At 37.1% G+C, this 17,660-nt stretch overlaps 2 protein-coding genes across 3 annotated transcripts in view; both read right to left on the bottom strand.

Annotated features, from left to right (window-relative positions):
• Window positions 1–2,521: 2,521 nt before the first annotated feature.
• LOC129247598 (long-chain fatty acid transport protein 4-like) lies at window positions 2,522–9,721 on the bottom strand. Its single transcript, XM_054886778.1, has 4 exons — window positions 9,162–9,721; window positions 8,473–9,090; window positions 3,669–3,870; window positions 2,522–3,607 (listed from the first exon to the last, which is right to left on the bottom strand). The coding sequence occupies exons 1-4, from the start codon at window positions 9,266–9,268 to the stop codon at window positions 2,666–2,668; spliced, it is 1,869 nt and encodes a 622-aa protein (XP_054742753.1). The 5' UTR covers window positions 9,269–9,721; the 3' UTR covers window positions 2,522–2,665.
• Window positions 9,722–15,610: 5,889 nt separating this feature from the next.
• Window positions 15,611–17,660, bottom strand: part of LOC129249459 (P protein) — an 81,979-nt gene continuing 79,929 nt past the window's right edge. For both annotated transcript variants that reach the window (XM_054889287.1, XM_054889288.1), the window contains exons 11-12: window positions 16,250–16,343; window positions 15,611–16,181 (exon numbers count right to left, since the gene is read on the bottom strand). In XM_054889287.1, coding sequence (XP_054745262.1) covers window positions 16,097–16,181; window positions 16,250–16,343 — 179 coding nt within the window. In that variant the 3' untranslated portion in view covers window positions 15,611–16,096. The remainder of the gene's footprint in view (window positions 16,182–16,249; window positions 16,344–17,660) is intronic.

Below are 17,660 nucleotides of genomic sequence, written 5' to 3'. Positions count from 1 at the left end.
AAGCCTTTTGAAAGTCATTAAAAGTATAAATGATTGCATTACGAGTATAAGTTTAAATCAAATTAATGTTGAAAAAACACAAAACTAATGTAATAATATATATCCATATTTTTCAAATTATTCGAAAGCAAAACCTTAAATATCTCCATATAAAAAAATACACTTAAACCACTTTCAAAGAAAACGGCTCATATAAAGGTTGTTGCATTTTAACTTAGCATTCTTTTTGGCGCTTTTTAAGCGCACTCGTAAACTTATACATATATTGGGCTGTCTAAAAAGTTTGGCAACAAATTAAAAAAATGTTGTTTTTGGTGTACTCTTTTTTAAACCAAATATGTGAAATACCGACCGATGATATTTTGGCTTTTTTCGGTTAGAGCCATTATCGCACCAGGTTCTGCGTGTCAAATGTATGCTGCAGAACTTAGCCGCATGCGTCTTCCTCGTCGTCTCAGCTAGTAAAGTATTGCTCTTAACATCCAGTAACGCTGCTTATGGTAGCTGATCATTCAAGCAACCTGAACCATTTTACGTCGAGAAAGTTTATAAAAAAGTTGGTATACTCAGAGTGGCGTGCGTACTGGGATAATTTTTTACTGAGGTATAAAAACCTGCTTCGGCATTGCTTTCGAAATCGGATTTATATAAAGTAAATTTGCTAGCTTGAATGTTCAAATTTCATTCAAGAGGTAAACAATTAAATAAACAAAGAACAAAAAAAACAGACACTTCAAAATTCAAACCAACAAATCGTAAGAAAAAAAAAACCAATTGTTCTACTGCTAATACTTTATAAGAATTTGCCTTAACTGAAATGGTGTAAATCGGCTGGTTTTTCGACAGCGTTCGCATCTACTGCATCAGAGTGCGCGCTATGTCTGAAGGACGATGAAGCATCTCGAAATATTTTATGGAAATACTCGGAATTGGCGGCCACTGTAGCCATTCGGAGGGGCACGGGCTCGAAACCCACCGGGGTCATGAAAAACCAAAAGTTCTTCCTAATAGCAATGGCAACTAAGAGGACAATGGAAAATCCCTGAGTGTATTTCTGTTATGAAAAAGCTCCTCAAAAAAAAAAAAACAATATCTGCTATTTAGATGCACACCACACCACAGGATGTAGCGCTTATTATAAGTATACAGGGTATTCCATCAATACTTAACACATGACAACTTTGACGGATATTGCTCGACCTATAGAATTTTATAAACATCAGTGCAGTACAATTATTTTGAAGATAACATTTCGAATATTTTAACTCAGCGTGCGTAAATTTTACTCTCAAAGGAAGGGTAAATAAACAAAATTGTCGGTTCTTTGGCGCTGAAAGCCCTCAATTATGTATGGACAACTTCTGCATCGTGCTAAAGACACTGCTGGGTATGAAGTGTGCGCTATGAGCATTATCGGGCCATTATTTTTCGAGGAAGACGCCGAATACCATATCGTAACTGTTAATAGGGTCACCGAATTTTTACTGCCTTGTATCGAGGAAAATCAGTTGGAGGATTATTGGTTGTAGCAGGATGGCGCTACATACCACACGGTATGGTAGGCCATTTACATAAGATAATGTTCCCTCAACCGCTATGGCGGTTTTAACCAGTCTCTTCGCTCGTCCGATTTGATAGCTGTGATTTTGCTATGAAGAAGATCGAAATTGCTGCATTTTGTCAGGTATAGTATATATGGAACACCGTACATACATTCAGATTTGGCTGGATCTATGTACATTGAGTTCATCCTCCTATTTTGGGTATTCGTGTTGATGTTTTCCACAAATAGAGAGACCTACAGTTTTACGCCGCCTCCGAACGGCGAATGGCTTTCTATGAGTAACTGTTTCATGGCAAAAATACATTTGAAGGTTTGCCATTGTCAGTCACGCGTCTACCTTTTCGGCTAAGGTGACCGCTATATTTGTAAGATACTTTGTAAGACTACTATCGTAGATATACTGGCAGGCCACAATTTGCTAGCGGCACACGCATACAAAATAGGAATTACAAACAATGAGAATTGCAGATTTTTCAATGAACTGCAAGAGAGGGAAACTTGAGAACACCTTCTATGTTCGTGCCCTGCATTAGCTAAAACACGAATAAAATGCTTAGGAGCTCAACAATATGAGAAGTTGGACTGTATCTCGTGGTTAGAGCTTCAGAGTTTGCTTAGATTCGCAAAAGACGCAGACTTATTACAAGATGTCCACTATAGAGAAACTTCTAACTCCATCTGGTACAACCAGCCAGCCAGGTCAACCCAGCCTTACCTTGTAAGAAAAGGGTGGCTGATCCTTTGATTATTAGAGATGCAGCTATCACGATCCCATTGCATTTTATAAGGAAGCCTGAAGGTGTCTTGGATATTGGAGATTAAGAATATGATATCGGGATACAGTTCGCTTCTCCATTATTGTATTACCGAAATATCTTTTCTTCATTTATCTCGTTTCTTTGTTTTATAACTTTAAAATGATTTTCTTACATTAAATTAAAAAATTAAACAGCAAAATTATAATATATCGGTTCCAAATTTAGTCAAATTTTTATTTGAAAACTAATTAAAAAATACGTAAACGTGTATCTGTGTAACTATGCCTTTGTATTTGCTACTGTGAATTTGTCTAATGAATCTACAGTCAATTCTATACACTTTCTAAAATCGAGCTTCGCCCCTGCTTATCTTTTCAAAAATTTCACTAGTTAGTATTTCGTATGTCCCAGAGGCTGTTCGGTAATAAATGGCATCCTGCAGAATATTTGGATTGTAACCTTCTTTTTGTAGATCCACTTTACGTAATTTGTAAGTGCCGGTAATGTCAATTTTAGTTAAAAATCTTATAAACTGAGGCCTAGCATATGCAGGCAACACCTTGGATATATCCTGTGCGAAACGTTCCAGGTCCACCTGTCGCTCTGGATCGTAAATGGCGGCCATTCCAGCACGCCCCTCTGTATGCGGTATCGACACCCCGTAGACGATTGTGTCCTTGTAATTGGCTACATTACTCACTTGAGCCTCTACCTCACTAGTCGCTACATTCTCTCCTTTCCAGCGGTAGGTATCACCTGTTCGATCCATAAAGTAAAGATAACCTCGTTCATCAGACGTCAACAAATCGCCGGATAAAAATGCCATATCTCCCTTTTTAAAGACGTCATATGCAATTTTCTTCGTCGAAGCATTCTCATCAGCATAACCAAGAAATTCGCGGGAGGGGTTGCCCTTAATGATCTTCCCAATGAATACTCCCGATTCTCCTGGCTCACAGCGCTGGCACAATCCGTCGAGTCCACGAATTGGTTCACCAGTATCAGGATCAGCTTTTATAATGGCTATGGGATAAATATGAGGAAATATACGCGAAACAAAACCAATGGCACCGATCGTGTTGTCATTATTCATAATATTGGCATTGCCCTCTGTGGCACCATAGAACTCCCCCACTTTGGGAATGTTAAAACGCTTGACGAAACGCGACCAGATTTGTGGGCGCAAGCCGTTGCCGAAGATCATACGAATTTTGTGCTTGCGATCGTACTCAGATGGTGGCGTTGCCAAGATATACCGCGCTATTTCTCCAATGTATTGAGCAATCTGGAATCGTAATCTTATACCATAAACCAAAAACGAAAACTATTGTAAACAATTGGCTTACTGTGCATTTGAAACGAACGCAATCAGCAAAATACTCGGACGCTGAAAACTTTTTCCTTATAACGACGGTTGAACCAAAAAGCAAGGCTTGGCCTATACTAATAACGCCACCAGCTGTATGGTAGAGCGGCAGGGGGGTGTAATACACGTCTTTGTTTTTGAAATTCAAAGTGTAGTGAATACCAGCCGCTATAAATATGTACCTGTAAATATATTTATAAAGGTATATTTTCTGTTTAAGGTCAATTCACATTTATTTGTATTTCAGACCAGGTAATTTTTGAAGTGAAACTTCTTAGCCGTCTATGGACGAGCGAGAATGGAGAGTAAAATTTGAAGGCCATGCAACGTTTTGGGCATTTTCGTTCCGCGAGAGAGAAAAAAGGTATAACGTAGAGGAAAAGGAAAGAGAGAGAGCTATACCTTATATATATCTATATATATCTTAGACTTTAGGCAATTTTTCATGAGTTTTTATTTGTGGTTTCTAATTTCTAGTGAGAAATAATACTGCCTATTTTTTAGCGCTTGTTTGTTGGTGCAAACTTGTAGGGAATATATATTTGGTGCTTACTTTTTGGCGTTATATTTCCTTGGTGCCTACAGTTTGGGACGTTTTTTGGTCCTAATTTTTTTGGCGTTTGTTTTTTGGTGCCAACTTTTTGGCGTTTATTGCCGTTTCCTGGCTAGTGCTTGTGCGTACTATAAAGTGCTATCCATTCCGGCGTCGGATTTATTGGTATTGCTGCAAATGTTATAAATTTATTTAAATATATACTCTTTCTCTCTCTATCTCTCTCTCTCTCCCTCCCATTCTCTTTCGGGTCTCTCCCTCTTTTTTTGTCTGCCTTGAAAGTTTCACTTCTGTTATGCGTATTACGCTACACGCACTTTTTTTTAATTTCGCAATTTATTTTATTTATATTTTATTAATGGGAACTGACTAAGTTTAGGTAGGTCTCACTTGATTCAGTTTTCTGTGCAACGAAAATGTGGGTATTTGTGGTCGTCTCTTGGCCAGATGAGCCTGGCGTCAATTAAGGGGGCGAAACTTACTTTTCTATTAGAGATTCAAGATAAGGCACCTGGAATCTCAATCTTGTTAAGAAACACTATTTCAGCTTCTGGCAATATAAAAAACAGTAAATTATAGTTGGGTTACTAGGCCATTTCGAGTTTGCATGGTAGTGCCAGATTTTTAGAGCTAGATTTTTTGGTTAGATATTTAGCAGATATGATATCATACTGTCATGGTTAATATATACATACATCCATTCAGGTAGAATGACGAATTTGTTTTGAAAACAATAAGGTGCTTGCATACATTATATGTCTCAATTTCACGAGTCAAAGTTTGGGAAATTTCAAAATACTGCATAAGAATCCCGCTAGCAAAGAGTTGATAGCAATTGCTAAGGGTATCAACTAACTAATTCGGGGTATGTGAAGAATTACACTGTGTAACAACCGAAAGCAGCCCACACGTTGTTAATATTTTCTGAAAGTATACCTATCCAGTAATAAAACATTCGAGGGATTTTCAAAAGTTAGCTAAAATTTGTTTTACGACCTATTAAACTTTTCACGTCCCGGCCTGAGTTATTTTGCAAAAAGTGGAAAAAATAGTTGAAATATTTTTCTGAGTGATATGAAAAGTTAAGACATATGAACTAAAATTTCACGGAAAATATTTTCGTAGTACATTTTAACCCATTGGCTCCCACCTAAAGAGACTGTTTTGGCACTTACTTCAAGAACACTCCAAAAACAAATTTGAAAATTGCTTATTGCATTAATGGTTTAGAACGTTCTAGAAAATCATTCTTTGTAAAATTAGGGATCTTCTCACGAAAGTCATCGACGTCAAAATCTCCCTTTGTTAAATATAATATATATATGTATTTATAATTGGCGCTTATACTGCCGTTGTTAGGATGCGCAAATAAATGAGTGATTTTGAGCTGATAACTATTCCATAGGATGGGGTTTGGTTCCACAGTAGACCGACAAGAATAATGAAATAATACTAGACGTTTTTTCTAATAGCGATCGCCCTTCGGAAGGCAAGACAATATTAGAGTGTAAATACTATAGCCAAGAACAACATCTCTGCCAAACATTTTAAAAAGGATGTAAGCACTCTGTTCTGAATACTAACATTTTATTTGCTATCTACTTTTGGCCAACTCTAGAACTGGATGGTAGTCCATATCGGAATCAATGAGAACTATTTGGCTGTCACACATTTAAATACATTGTAATGCAATGAAAATATTAATATGAAGATGCGTTGCTATATCTGTAAACTTTAATTTATAACTAGTTTTTTTATCAAAATATTAATTCGCATGAAAATATTAATTCTCAAACGGTTTGCTAAATCAGTTTTGAGGGTGTTTCGCACCAAAAAAAGAATTGGAACACAGTATAACATCTGGTTTCAAAGTGAGCGCTGTTTTGCCCAAATTTGGTATTTAATGAAAAGAAGTGCCAAGCAAGGCGTATTCTCAGCTCGGTAACCATTCCGGCCGTATTTAGTATCTTGAAAAAAGAAGTCTGGAATGTCGAGAAGTCATTACATTCATCCGATTTTCCGGTAGCCCGTGGAATCGTCTTTGGGATTATGGGGTGAAATTAAAGATATCAATGAATATCAGAAGAATGGTGCATAAAAAATACGTCTCTAGATAATTGTTAATGAGTCGTTTTGGTGATCATTGCGCTGCGGTTAGACCCAGTCTTAATTTGGCGGCTACTGTCAAAGGCCAAAGTTATAAGGTAATAAATATGTCGGCCGCCATAACCGAATAGGTTAGAGCGTGACTACCATTCGGAAGTGCACAGATTCCAAACTCCGGACACGATGCACTAATTTATAGAAAAAGGTTTATAAGACTTCGAGTTTATTTCTTCATGGTACCGCTTCTCTCTCTCTCTCTCTCTCTTTTCATAAGCTTTTCAAAGCTCCTCATAAAAAGCCATTTGCCACTCGGAGTCGGCTTAAAGCTGTAGGTCTGTCCATTGAAGGAAGACACTAAGACGCACATCACAAATAGAAGGAGCGGCCAATCACCCGAAGAAGGGTGTTAACGCCTATTATGTGTATAATATTATATTTATAATACAGAAAGATCCAGACCTTAAAGTGAATAGTGGCCAATCCATTGGAAAACTGGTTGATAGGTTGGGCTCTTTCAGGTCTTACTATGGCAGCCATTTGAGGAAGTTATATTCGACAATTAATTTGAAATATTACTCCCCGTCTAAAGAATAAAATGTGCTTTACTGACCGAACCAATAAACTATTCCTAACTTTAAGGTAATCTAATTTGATATTAAGGTATGCTTCTTATTTAAGGTATAGCTTTTTCGTTTTCTTAACTGATGGGCATAACAAATGGTGTAAAAATTCCCAAAAAGAAAATTGTGAGGGGAACTGTGGCTGCCACACACTCGTTCAATCAGTCGTTGTTTAGACGGCAACGAAGTGTCATTGGTTAATTTTTTTCGTATATTACCAATACAATATCAGTTTTTATGTAAACACACTCTAAGTGACGTGAACCCATCGGCTGATTCTGTCAAATTCGCTGAGAGCTGAATAACGGTCTGCTAAAGAGCTCACCTTTAAAATCTTTTCACCATGAATAATGCCGGTGAGCCAAATCAGCAGTGACTTCAAATTTCACTTCACTCAAACTTGACAGTGCTAAAGCAAGGATGACAGATTACCAGGTTTGGACAACCTGCTATGGTGAAAAACTAAATTGATCGAGTAACTCCGGCTGTCTCGTCACTGGGTACATGTCAACAGAATCCTGCCCGCTCATTTCACACGCATTTACTCACTCAACCAATCAGAAATATGAGGGCGCACTGTGTTAATTTTTTTCTTATTTCACTAACACAATCACAGTTTTTTCGTAAACTAACTGCTGTCATGACTCAGGCTATGCCAGCCAATCAACTGATTCTCACTTTCGCTGAGAGCCGGTTAACAGTCTGATATTGCCCACACCTTCCGAACATTTTTCACCATGAAGCTAAATAGCTCGCCGATTAACTTTGAAATCAATGATCGGCAACCGTTGGCTCACTGAGTGCTCTTTCATTTGTTCATATTATACATATTATGTATATTGCATTTGGTGCTAGGAAGGGAACGATGATGAAATTCCGTGGGTATAATAATTTGTTGATCAATAATTTAAAATATGGCCCGAGAGCTTAAAACACGTAATAAAATTAATTAGTTGAAAAAAATTTATAATTATTGGAAAGTATTGTGTGGTGTTTTTTATAGAATTATTAAAAAAAATGCTGTTGGTACATCTTTTACAAGCATCCTTTAGTTTTTCGAAAATATCATTACTTTGCTCCAGAATTATGTGATGGGTTGTTGTATTATATTTTACGCATTCACAAGATATATTGGTGTGCTTTTAGCTGTATCGGAACTATGTGGCAATTTACTTTGAAAAAAAAAAAATCTGTTCGCGAAGTTCATAGAGCACTTTCGAAATGAGGAAGGAGCTGCCGCCACGGCGAATGGCGAGCGCTATCAAGCCATGCTGACTGAATTCTTCTTTCCCAAAATAAATCAGCTAATCTCGACGACATATGGTTCAAAAATGGACAGCGAATGGACTAGGTAACTCTTAGCCGCAGCGGACATACATATGCCGGATATGATATTCGAAAAATAAATGCCGTGAAATTATCTACCAGATTATAATAAATAAATGCATTTAAACAATATTTCTATTCTGTATAATCATTTCTTATTTACTTATTTGCAAGCATACCGTGAATGGGAGATCACTGCCGCCTTCGGGAAACCAGTTGTGCCAGAGGTGTATATGTAAACCAGTCTGTCGTGGTGATTCGGGTGTTGAGCTGTGGTGGGTAATTTTTCACAGGTGCATGAGCTAAGTAAAGTTGCCAAGTCTTCTGCCATGTAACGCACTGGCTTATTTATTTCATTATTGAATTGGTAAAATCTCGTGGAAATATCAGTCGCAATATTTTCAATTGTATCACTAAAAGCTTCCCCATATATAAGAGCTGAGCATTTAGCTACATTGACACTGTGAAGAAGCGACGCACCCTTTAAGTTGGTGTTGATAAGTGATGTTATAATACCAATTTTCGATAGACCCAACCAAATGCCAACATACTCTGGGCGATTTTCCAATATAAGACCAATCACATCTCCTTTTTTATAACCATGACTATGGAATAAATAGGCAATACGATTAGAAAATTCATTTAGTTGTTGAAAAGTCCAGCATTGCGTTTCACTTATTATGGCCGTCCTCTCAGGATGCTTCATCGCATGCTTGTGAAATATATCGCCTATAGATAAATTATTTCGTTCATATCTCTTCACAAGTAAAAGCAGTTTTATATAAGCCCACAATGCGCTTTAAGGAGAAGTAAGATAAAACAACAACTATTGAATTACTGATTAGTATTAAAATATGAAAAGCCTTACGTCATGTCACGTTTGGACGTTACAGCGGCAATATAAAACCAACGCCAACCCAAAGTCACCAGTAAGATTGCAAACAGCACCGCGAACATTGCCGGTAGACCACTCATCCAGCCAAAGCAGTAGTGCCACAGAAGTGTGACAGCCGTTGCTGTGGCGCTTATTTTGAGTACGACAAAAATTTTGCGTTTCGATTTGGCAGATGCTCCAAAAGTTGTGTATTGATGATTTCTGGGGTTTATGAAAGCGTTTCGTCCGTATCCGCAGAGGCACCACTGCGAGTGCGCTTCATTAAAATGCTTTAGCTGGCCACCACCATCAATGTCGATGGCGATATGTGATGGATGTAGCTCTTTTTCAATTCTTTTACAATTTCGCTGTTCATCGTCACAACAACACAACTGGTTGTCTGCGAAATGTAACTGTTGTTGATTGTTATTAAAATTATTATACTCGTACCGGCAATACTGCTCAGTATCATTTGTTGTTATAGGTGTATCTGAACAGTTTGTTGCGGTTTTAAAGAAGCGATAGCGAAATTTCTGGTACTGACGCAAAGTTAAATGTCGTCATAACAGAAAATGGGGTGACCGTATGGGTAAATAGTTGGTGCGAAATATAAAGTTACGCATTAGCATACTGAGAAGCTTACAGGAGATTTAACGGTTACCAGCAGAAAGGCAGCCACAAAAATAAACACGAAAATTTGCGTCACGTAAGCGGAAAATCGATACACAGCACTGATTAAAATTTTAGATTTTACTTATATAACAGTTAATTTTTTTTTAAATTTGGGTTAGATCCTTTCTTTCTCTGTTTTGCACTATTTGGTTGTATAATAGTGCGGCTTAGTTATATAGCAGAATACGTATGAAAGTATTTAATTGCGGCAAAGGAATAAAGGATGATTCTAGCACCTGTATAAATGTAATATAAACACATGTGCTTGTGTGTAACTGCGCATGTGTGTAACTTTTATGCGTGCAGAGCTTTTAAGCTTTCGAAGGACAGCGTACACTACAGGGTAGTCCGATTTATGTACATTAAATTTCAAACAAGAGCAATTTTCAATATGCTGACAACCTTACCCGATGCATGGCGGCGCAAAATTAATTATAAAATTTTGTTTTTGAATAACTCTTTTACTAAATTAAAAAAAAAAGGATTTGCAGTGATGGAAATCTTTAATTTGACCTGTGCGCGCACCATTGAAATTTGAAATTTTGAAAATTTGAAATACCCTTTATTACTCCTTACAGTCCCCTGAATATCAATGAACTTGTTCCAATGAGATTCCAATTTATGAATTCCATCCCTGAAGTGAGAATCTGGAAGGGCTGCAAAATACGCATCCACAGCTGTTAAGGCCTCATCATTGATGAAAAACGGTTTCTACACATGCATTTTTTTAGGTCTGGAAACAGATGGAAGTGACTACGGACCAAATCTGGTGAATACGGTGGATGCTCCAACAATTCAAACCAAAACCATAGTTAAAATGCTCTTGTGACACGGTGCATTACACCGATGGAAAGTAATTTCTTTCGTTGCAAACTGGGTATTTTTCACTACTTTTTCCCTTCAGTTGGTCTAGAAGGTTACAATACAGAATTATTGGTTTACCAGTTTGCAAGTAATCCACAAACCAATGTCCTGTGATACGAACTCGTTTTGGAGCCCAAGAACCAGGCTCACACCACTCTTTACTGTTTTGTTTTAATTTTGGATCATTGCGAAACAATACCGAAAAGTCCTTATACACTTTCATAATACGTTCATGAATTTTCTTTGCTTTTAAACCTTCCAAAAATAAAAATTCAATCTCTCCACTTTGATTTTTTGGTTGTATAAAATACTGTGACACGTCGATACTAAATGGCTTGTAATGAAATAATGAATTGACCGATTGAAATGAAACGTCATATGCGTTAATATGAAGAGTGTACCAATATAACAACACAAAATTTAGGCTAGTAGCAAAGCCCTCTCTTATGAAATCGCACAACTTATTGAACAACTTAGTAAATGGGGTATTAGATAGGTTCGCTCCAAAAGGGAAGCCAGGAGAGATGAAAACGAAATAGATCGCCAAGACTGCAGAGATTTAAAATTTATAAGCAGCCATCTAGAATAGTATGAAAGTACGAAGGGAACGTAAAGCAGAACCAATGAAAACTTTTTGGAAACGTTCAATTCGAATTGTGTGATAGGCATGATCAGATGAAGGATGCATATTCCACTTTTGCTTTGCTTTAAAAATGACTCCTAAGTCTAATATTTCACTGGCCGATCTTAGACAACAAATAGGATAAAATAAGATGTCTTCAAGGGCGAAAAACACTTGGCGAAATTAAAGTGAAATATCGAAATATTTAAAAATAGTTGACTACTAGTACACCAAGAAAGAAATATATCAAGCTCATTTGGGAACATTTGTGAATCCAATGAGTTTCTTACAATAGAAAATATTCTAAGGTTCTCGGCATCAAATAAAAACGGGTACCATTCTGAAAAGCTGATATGTAATCCTCTCAGAAAACAGTCAAATTTGATCTACCAGGAATGAAGCCGTGCCGGACAAAATAAGCTTTTGACGGCAAAAATCATCTTATCTTTTACAAGGCATTCAAACAACTTAGAGGGAGTCGAAAGCTTGGAAATATGCCAAAGGGTGATTTTTTAAGAGGAAAGTTTTTCAAAAAAACACACGTAAAACTCAGAAAAATGCATGAAATTTTGATTTAAATTGATAGTACAGTCCATATAATTTAATGCTTGCTGTCTTCCAATGCGTTAATTGAAGTAGGCTTGTCTGAATAGACATGGGCTTTAACATAGCCCCACAAAAAATAATCTGAAGGCGTTATATCACACGATCTGGGTGGCCAATTGACAGGTCCCGAAAGTGAAATAAAATGTTCATAGAACTCGCCGCTCAACAAGTTCATTGTTACGCGTGCTGTGTGGCATGTGGCGCCGTCTTGCTGAAACCACATGTCATGCAAGTCAAGCTCTTGCATTTTCGGCAAAAAAAGTTGGATATCATTTCACGGTAGCGCTCACCATTCACAGTTATGTTACGATTCGCAGCATCTTTGAAGAAGTACGGTCCAATGATACCTCCAGCCCATAAACCGCACCAAACGGTGATCTTTTCTGGATACATTGGTAGCTCTTGCAATTCTTCTGGCTGAACTTCACTCCAAAATCGACAATTCTGCTTATTTATGTACCCATTGATCCAAATGGGAGCTTCGTCGCTGAACACAAAAAGTGGATTTTTCGGCAAAGTTTCCAAGAGCCCATTCACCAAAAATTCTGCGTTGTGGTAGGTCGTTCGGCTTCAATTCTTGCACCAGCTGTATTTTGAAACGCCTAAATCACCCCTAAATCCTTTCGCAAAATTTTCCACGTTGTTGAGTAACAGAGGCCCAATTGTTGCGAACGGCGACGAATCGATAATTGATGGTGATCATTAACACTGGCCGATACAGCTGCGACATTTTCTTCAGTTCGCACTCTACGTAAGCGTGTTGGTGGTTTGATGTCCAATAATGTAAATTTGGTTCTAAATTTAGTCACAATTGCTCGAATAGCCGCTTCAGTGGGTCCATTAAACTGACCATAAAATGGAAGAAGCGTGCGATAAACTTTCTTAACAGAACACGCATTTTTATAATAAAATTCAATGATTTGCAAGCGTTGTTCGTTTGTAAGACGATTCATGGTTGAATTATAGACCAAACTGAAGATGTTTGACAGTGAAACAAAACACGAAACGTGCGTCAGCTGTTTAAACCAACTGTTTAAAAAGATAATAGCTAAAAAATCACCCGTTAGATCTATAATTTCTCAATTCACTCTTGATGTAATAAAAGCCAATTTCCACTCGGCAGGGGGAATGCTCAAGCACTATTTTTAGATTTCATGAAACTCCAAAAAGCTTCATATAATTCAGCGTCACCTTTTATGTTAGTACAGGGTGGGCCAAATAAGACCTACGAATGTTAAGCACAAATAACTTTTTTATTTTTTGACATATTTATTTTTCTCGTTTTGTAGGTTATAATTGAATTGTTGGAAATTTATTATGGAACCCTACAGTACAACACAACGCGTAAACATGATCGAATTTTTCTATTCTTGTCAACGATCAATTGTTTTAATGTTTTTAAATAATGTTTTGATGTCGGATGAAGCGCATTTCCATTTAAATGGTTATGCCAACAAACAAAGCTGTAGATTGTGGGGCTCTGAAAATCCAAGGGCAACACACCAACATCAGTTGCACCCCTCTAAATGTACTATTTGGTGCGGTGTTATGGCCACTAGAAACGCCGGAATCGATTTCAGGAGCTTCTTACAGAACATTGATTGAAAACTTTTTGCAGCCGATGGCGACGCAGAATCCTAATTTGTGGTTTCAACAAGATGGAGCAACTGCGCATACTTCTAGGCAAACTATTTGAAATAGACCTACATATTAAGAAGACGACAACCATTAGTGAATTAAGGTAAAATGAAGCGGGTAGCTGGAAAGAAAAAACGTATGGTCACGCTAGTCTATTGTTGCGACAAGCTTAGTTAATCTCGGTGAGGATTGACCACATCGTTCCGACGGTAACTTTCAATAGGAATTTTGCCACTCTCTTTTCATCTAAGGAAGAATGGAATAAGGGATTCTCTCTAAACAATTTCGACACTACAGTCTATACGGATGACAGTCAAATGGGCTGCGGTGTTGGAGCTGGTATATATTCTCACAGACTTAAAATTGAGAAATCTGTGCGTCTCCCTAATACCAGCAGTGTCTTCCAGTGTGAAGTACGGGCAATTGGGGAAGCCTGTAGGCTACTAATCAGAGATTTTTCGTTTAAGGGCAATATCGCTATTCTTTCGGATAGCCAAGCTGCAATCCAGGCACTGGGTTCGGCTACTATAACCTCTACAACGAAAAAGCAGATGAACTGTCAAGAGGGGCATCTACCATGAAGAATCGGTATTCACACCATTAGGTGCAGTCAAGAATGCAATTTCCTAAAAATACTTTCGAATCGCAGATTGTAGGTGGAAAGACCAGACGAAATGCAAAATTAGCAGAACATTATGGCCCACCTACAACCTCAAGCAATCATCGGCATTAATAAGAATGAAACGACGGGACGCCTGGAGTCATAACTGGCTATCGGGCCTATCGGAGAATAAGCAGCCGAAATGGGTATCCCTCACAATACATACAGTCACAGTTGTAAACAACCGCAGAAAAAGGAAACAATCTTCCATTTGCTCTGTGAATGCCCTGCCCTATGGAAGGACAGAATGTTAACCCTGGGCCGACCGCCGTTCGAGTATCTCGTACAACTGTCTGGCTCAGACGACAACAACCTAATAAGGTTCTTAAACCGCATAGACTGGATATAGTCATGCTGTAAATAACTGTTGAACAAGTTGGTAACGAGGATGTGGCAACAAAATGGTGCGGAAGCGTTAGTTGGATTCTGGAAGAATCACCACTTTAACCAACCAACAAAACATAACAAAGCGCATATCGTTAAAATATCTTAGTGAATCCCGCTACTGCTCAATTTAAGTCTATCGAATACCTCCCACCTGTAATAGATATTATGTGCGATGACTAGTCATGACTGCTTGACATTGACGAACACCTTGCTCGTGGGTCCATAGACCACACCTATATAAAAAACATTACAAGAAATTCCACAAAGCCAAACTACCAACTGCTATTAAGATGACATATCTCCCATCTGCCGTTTAACTCTGAAATTTTCAATATTTTCCGACCCTTCTGATCAATTTTATGCTTCGTGTGCACGACTACAAAAATGCAATTTTGTCTGGTTTTATAATGTTTTTGTAGAATTGATTTTATTTAATTATATGAATAACTGTAATTCTTAATTGTATGTAGATAAAATATCTAAATGTTATACTAACAACGAAATAGTATTAAACTAAAATCAAATATCTATACGTGTATAGTTCTCAAGGCATATTTCTATATTATGCAAATTTTTAGTTTGCTATTAATGTTAGTAGCTCATTTAAATTTACGTAGTTATGTATGTATGTATGATTTCGAAATATATATTATAATGCTTAAGAAAAATGTCAGAGGAGCAAAAAACAAGAAATATATTAAAAAAATTGTTTAAGCAAATATTGGAAAAAAGTACTTATTTAATATTACTACAAATTTACAGCACTTCGTAATGGCCCCTTTTCCTTTTAGTCTCCAGTACCTTAATTTTTACGCAATAAATTTGTCATGAAAGTTTCCTTCACAACTCTATTGAGCGTAAACTAATACACAACACTGTACGCTAACGTGCTCGGTGCCCCAAAATACTTCGCATCACATTCGCTTTGCTACACTGCATACAGACTTTTCACAGACTATCGACTAAACTCTCAACAGGTGTAAAAATAATTTGTTTTTTTTTTTGTTTTCGTTTGGTCTTTTACTTCAATATTACTATAATTTTCTACACTTAAATTTAGCTTTCGTTTATTATTTAGAATGCTATTCATTTTGCCGTTTCATATTTATTTTATTTTACACCAAAATAACTTTAAACGCAACGTTGTTTTTTCTATACAATTTTCCCTAAAAGTGTTAAAGAAATTTCATCAATTCTATTTAGAACCGAGAAAATTCTTTTTCAACGTACTAAGTAAATTTCAAAATTCAAATATTAAACTTTTCTAATAAAAACTTTTCAATTGATTTACGCACACGGATCTTGGTATAATAGACCTAGGGTGAATTATTTTATATCTACAAAAAACGAAGAAAAACAAAAATAATGGGGTTGCTAAGCTCGTTTTTTCGCACGTCGAAATTCCTTTCAACGCCTTTCCTGTTAGACGAGGTATTTGTATTTTTACTGCAATTAACTGCCAATTCCAACAACTGCCGATCAGTGCCAAGCGAAGAGGACATGCGTGAAAAGTAGATATGTGGTGGAGACAATAATGCTACCAATCATGACTGGAAAACCGACCCTGTGGAAAATAAACGAGTTTTTTTATTATTATTTCAATAAGATTAAGGGTTAGTGTTGCCAACTTACTTGAAAAATTCTAGGAAAGTGAATTTGTAGCCATGCTGTTCGGCCACACCTGCGCAAACCACATTCGCCGAGGCGCCAATCAGTGTGCCATTGCCTATGGGGATAAAAGGGGAATTACTCAGAAATATTAAAATCGCAAATTGTCAGTTGGAAATCAAATATTTACAGAAAAAGTGTAACTGGAAATAAAGTTGTGGAATGTTAATGAAATGAAATGGGATAAAGTAAATTAAAATGTCTAAAATTAAATATCTGTCGCTTTCGATTCAGCAACCACCTAGCGAGTAGTGAATATAATTTCACTTAAATCCAACGTTGCGTATAATCTGGTATCATTGCATTGTTTCCGTTTAGACAAACTGTTGTGCAGTCCTATAAAGTAAAGAAAGTATATATCGCACCCTAAATACAAAAGGGTCACAACTCAAAATGTACTTTCTGCTCAAATATGAACGAGACGTTATCAATAAAACGGTCCGCGGATGACATATGGCAAAAATAAATTTTTTGTTTTTGGTAGTACTGTTATAAGCTTACATGGCAAATTTCAGCGTAATATGTCACATAGTTTGTTTTCTGTGCTACTGTAAACAAGTCAAGCTCGAGTGTGGAAAATTTTGAGTTGTGACCCTAGGGTGCGATATGTATGCCAAATAGTTCGATCCCGTCGTTAGACGGCCAAAGACGAGTGCCCTACTTCAAGGATGATAGATTACCATAATTGGCCTTCAGCTGTGATGAAAAACGGGCTTAAGCTAATAACTTCGACTACCACGTCACCGCGGACTCGGTAGCAGAATTTACAAGTATTCACATATTCTTCAAATCAGCCGTGGGCTATGTTGATTTTTTTCATATATCACCAACACAATCTCAGTTTTTCTCAGCTGATTATTTCCAATTCACTGGCAACCGCTTAATGGAATAATAGTGGCCACATCTAAATTTTTTTCACCATGCCGTGCTTTTTACTGCATGTCGCTCAAACTCTTGTGTAAGCACACTCCTTTTCAAAGCATTCTGCATGAAAATATGCAAAATATAATATAATAATATCCCTACTTATACTTGGAAGCATTGACCTAGGCGTGTCGCTCGTGAGCTAAGCGGCTAAAAACAAAGTCGCTTGAACATGTTCAACTATTTTGTTGTTGTTTTCACATGTAAATTTTTCGCTTAGCGAGCAGAGAAGTGGTGAATCGAAAGCAGCTAGTACAAAAGAGTCATAGGGGCACTGAAAGAAATTCAATTGGAGAGGTGGAGTCAAATAAAGTAGGTAAAAATTAAGGAAAATGTAAAAGTCAGCTCAAATAAAAAAACGAACGACACTCCATTGGAATGGGAAAAACTTAATTATGAAGGTAATTTATGGAATTCAAATCCTGAAATAAAACAAAAGGAGAAGAAAACT

The sequence above is a fragment of the Anastrepha obliqua genome, chromosome 5 (genome assembly GCF_027943255.1).
Source record: "Anastrepha obliqua isolate idAnaObli1 chromosome 5, idAnaObli1_1.0, whole genome shotgun sequence".
Classification (NCBI taxonomy): Eukaryota; Metazoa; Arthropoda; class Insecta; order Diptera; family Tephritidae; genus Anastrepha; species Anastrepha obliqua.
Note: the sequence above shows the minus strand (reverse complement) of the source record. Positions and strands in the feature narration are given on the sequence as shown.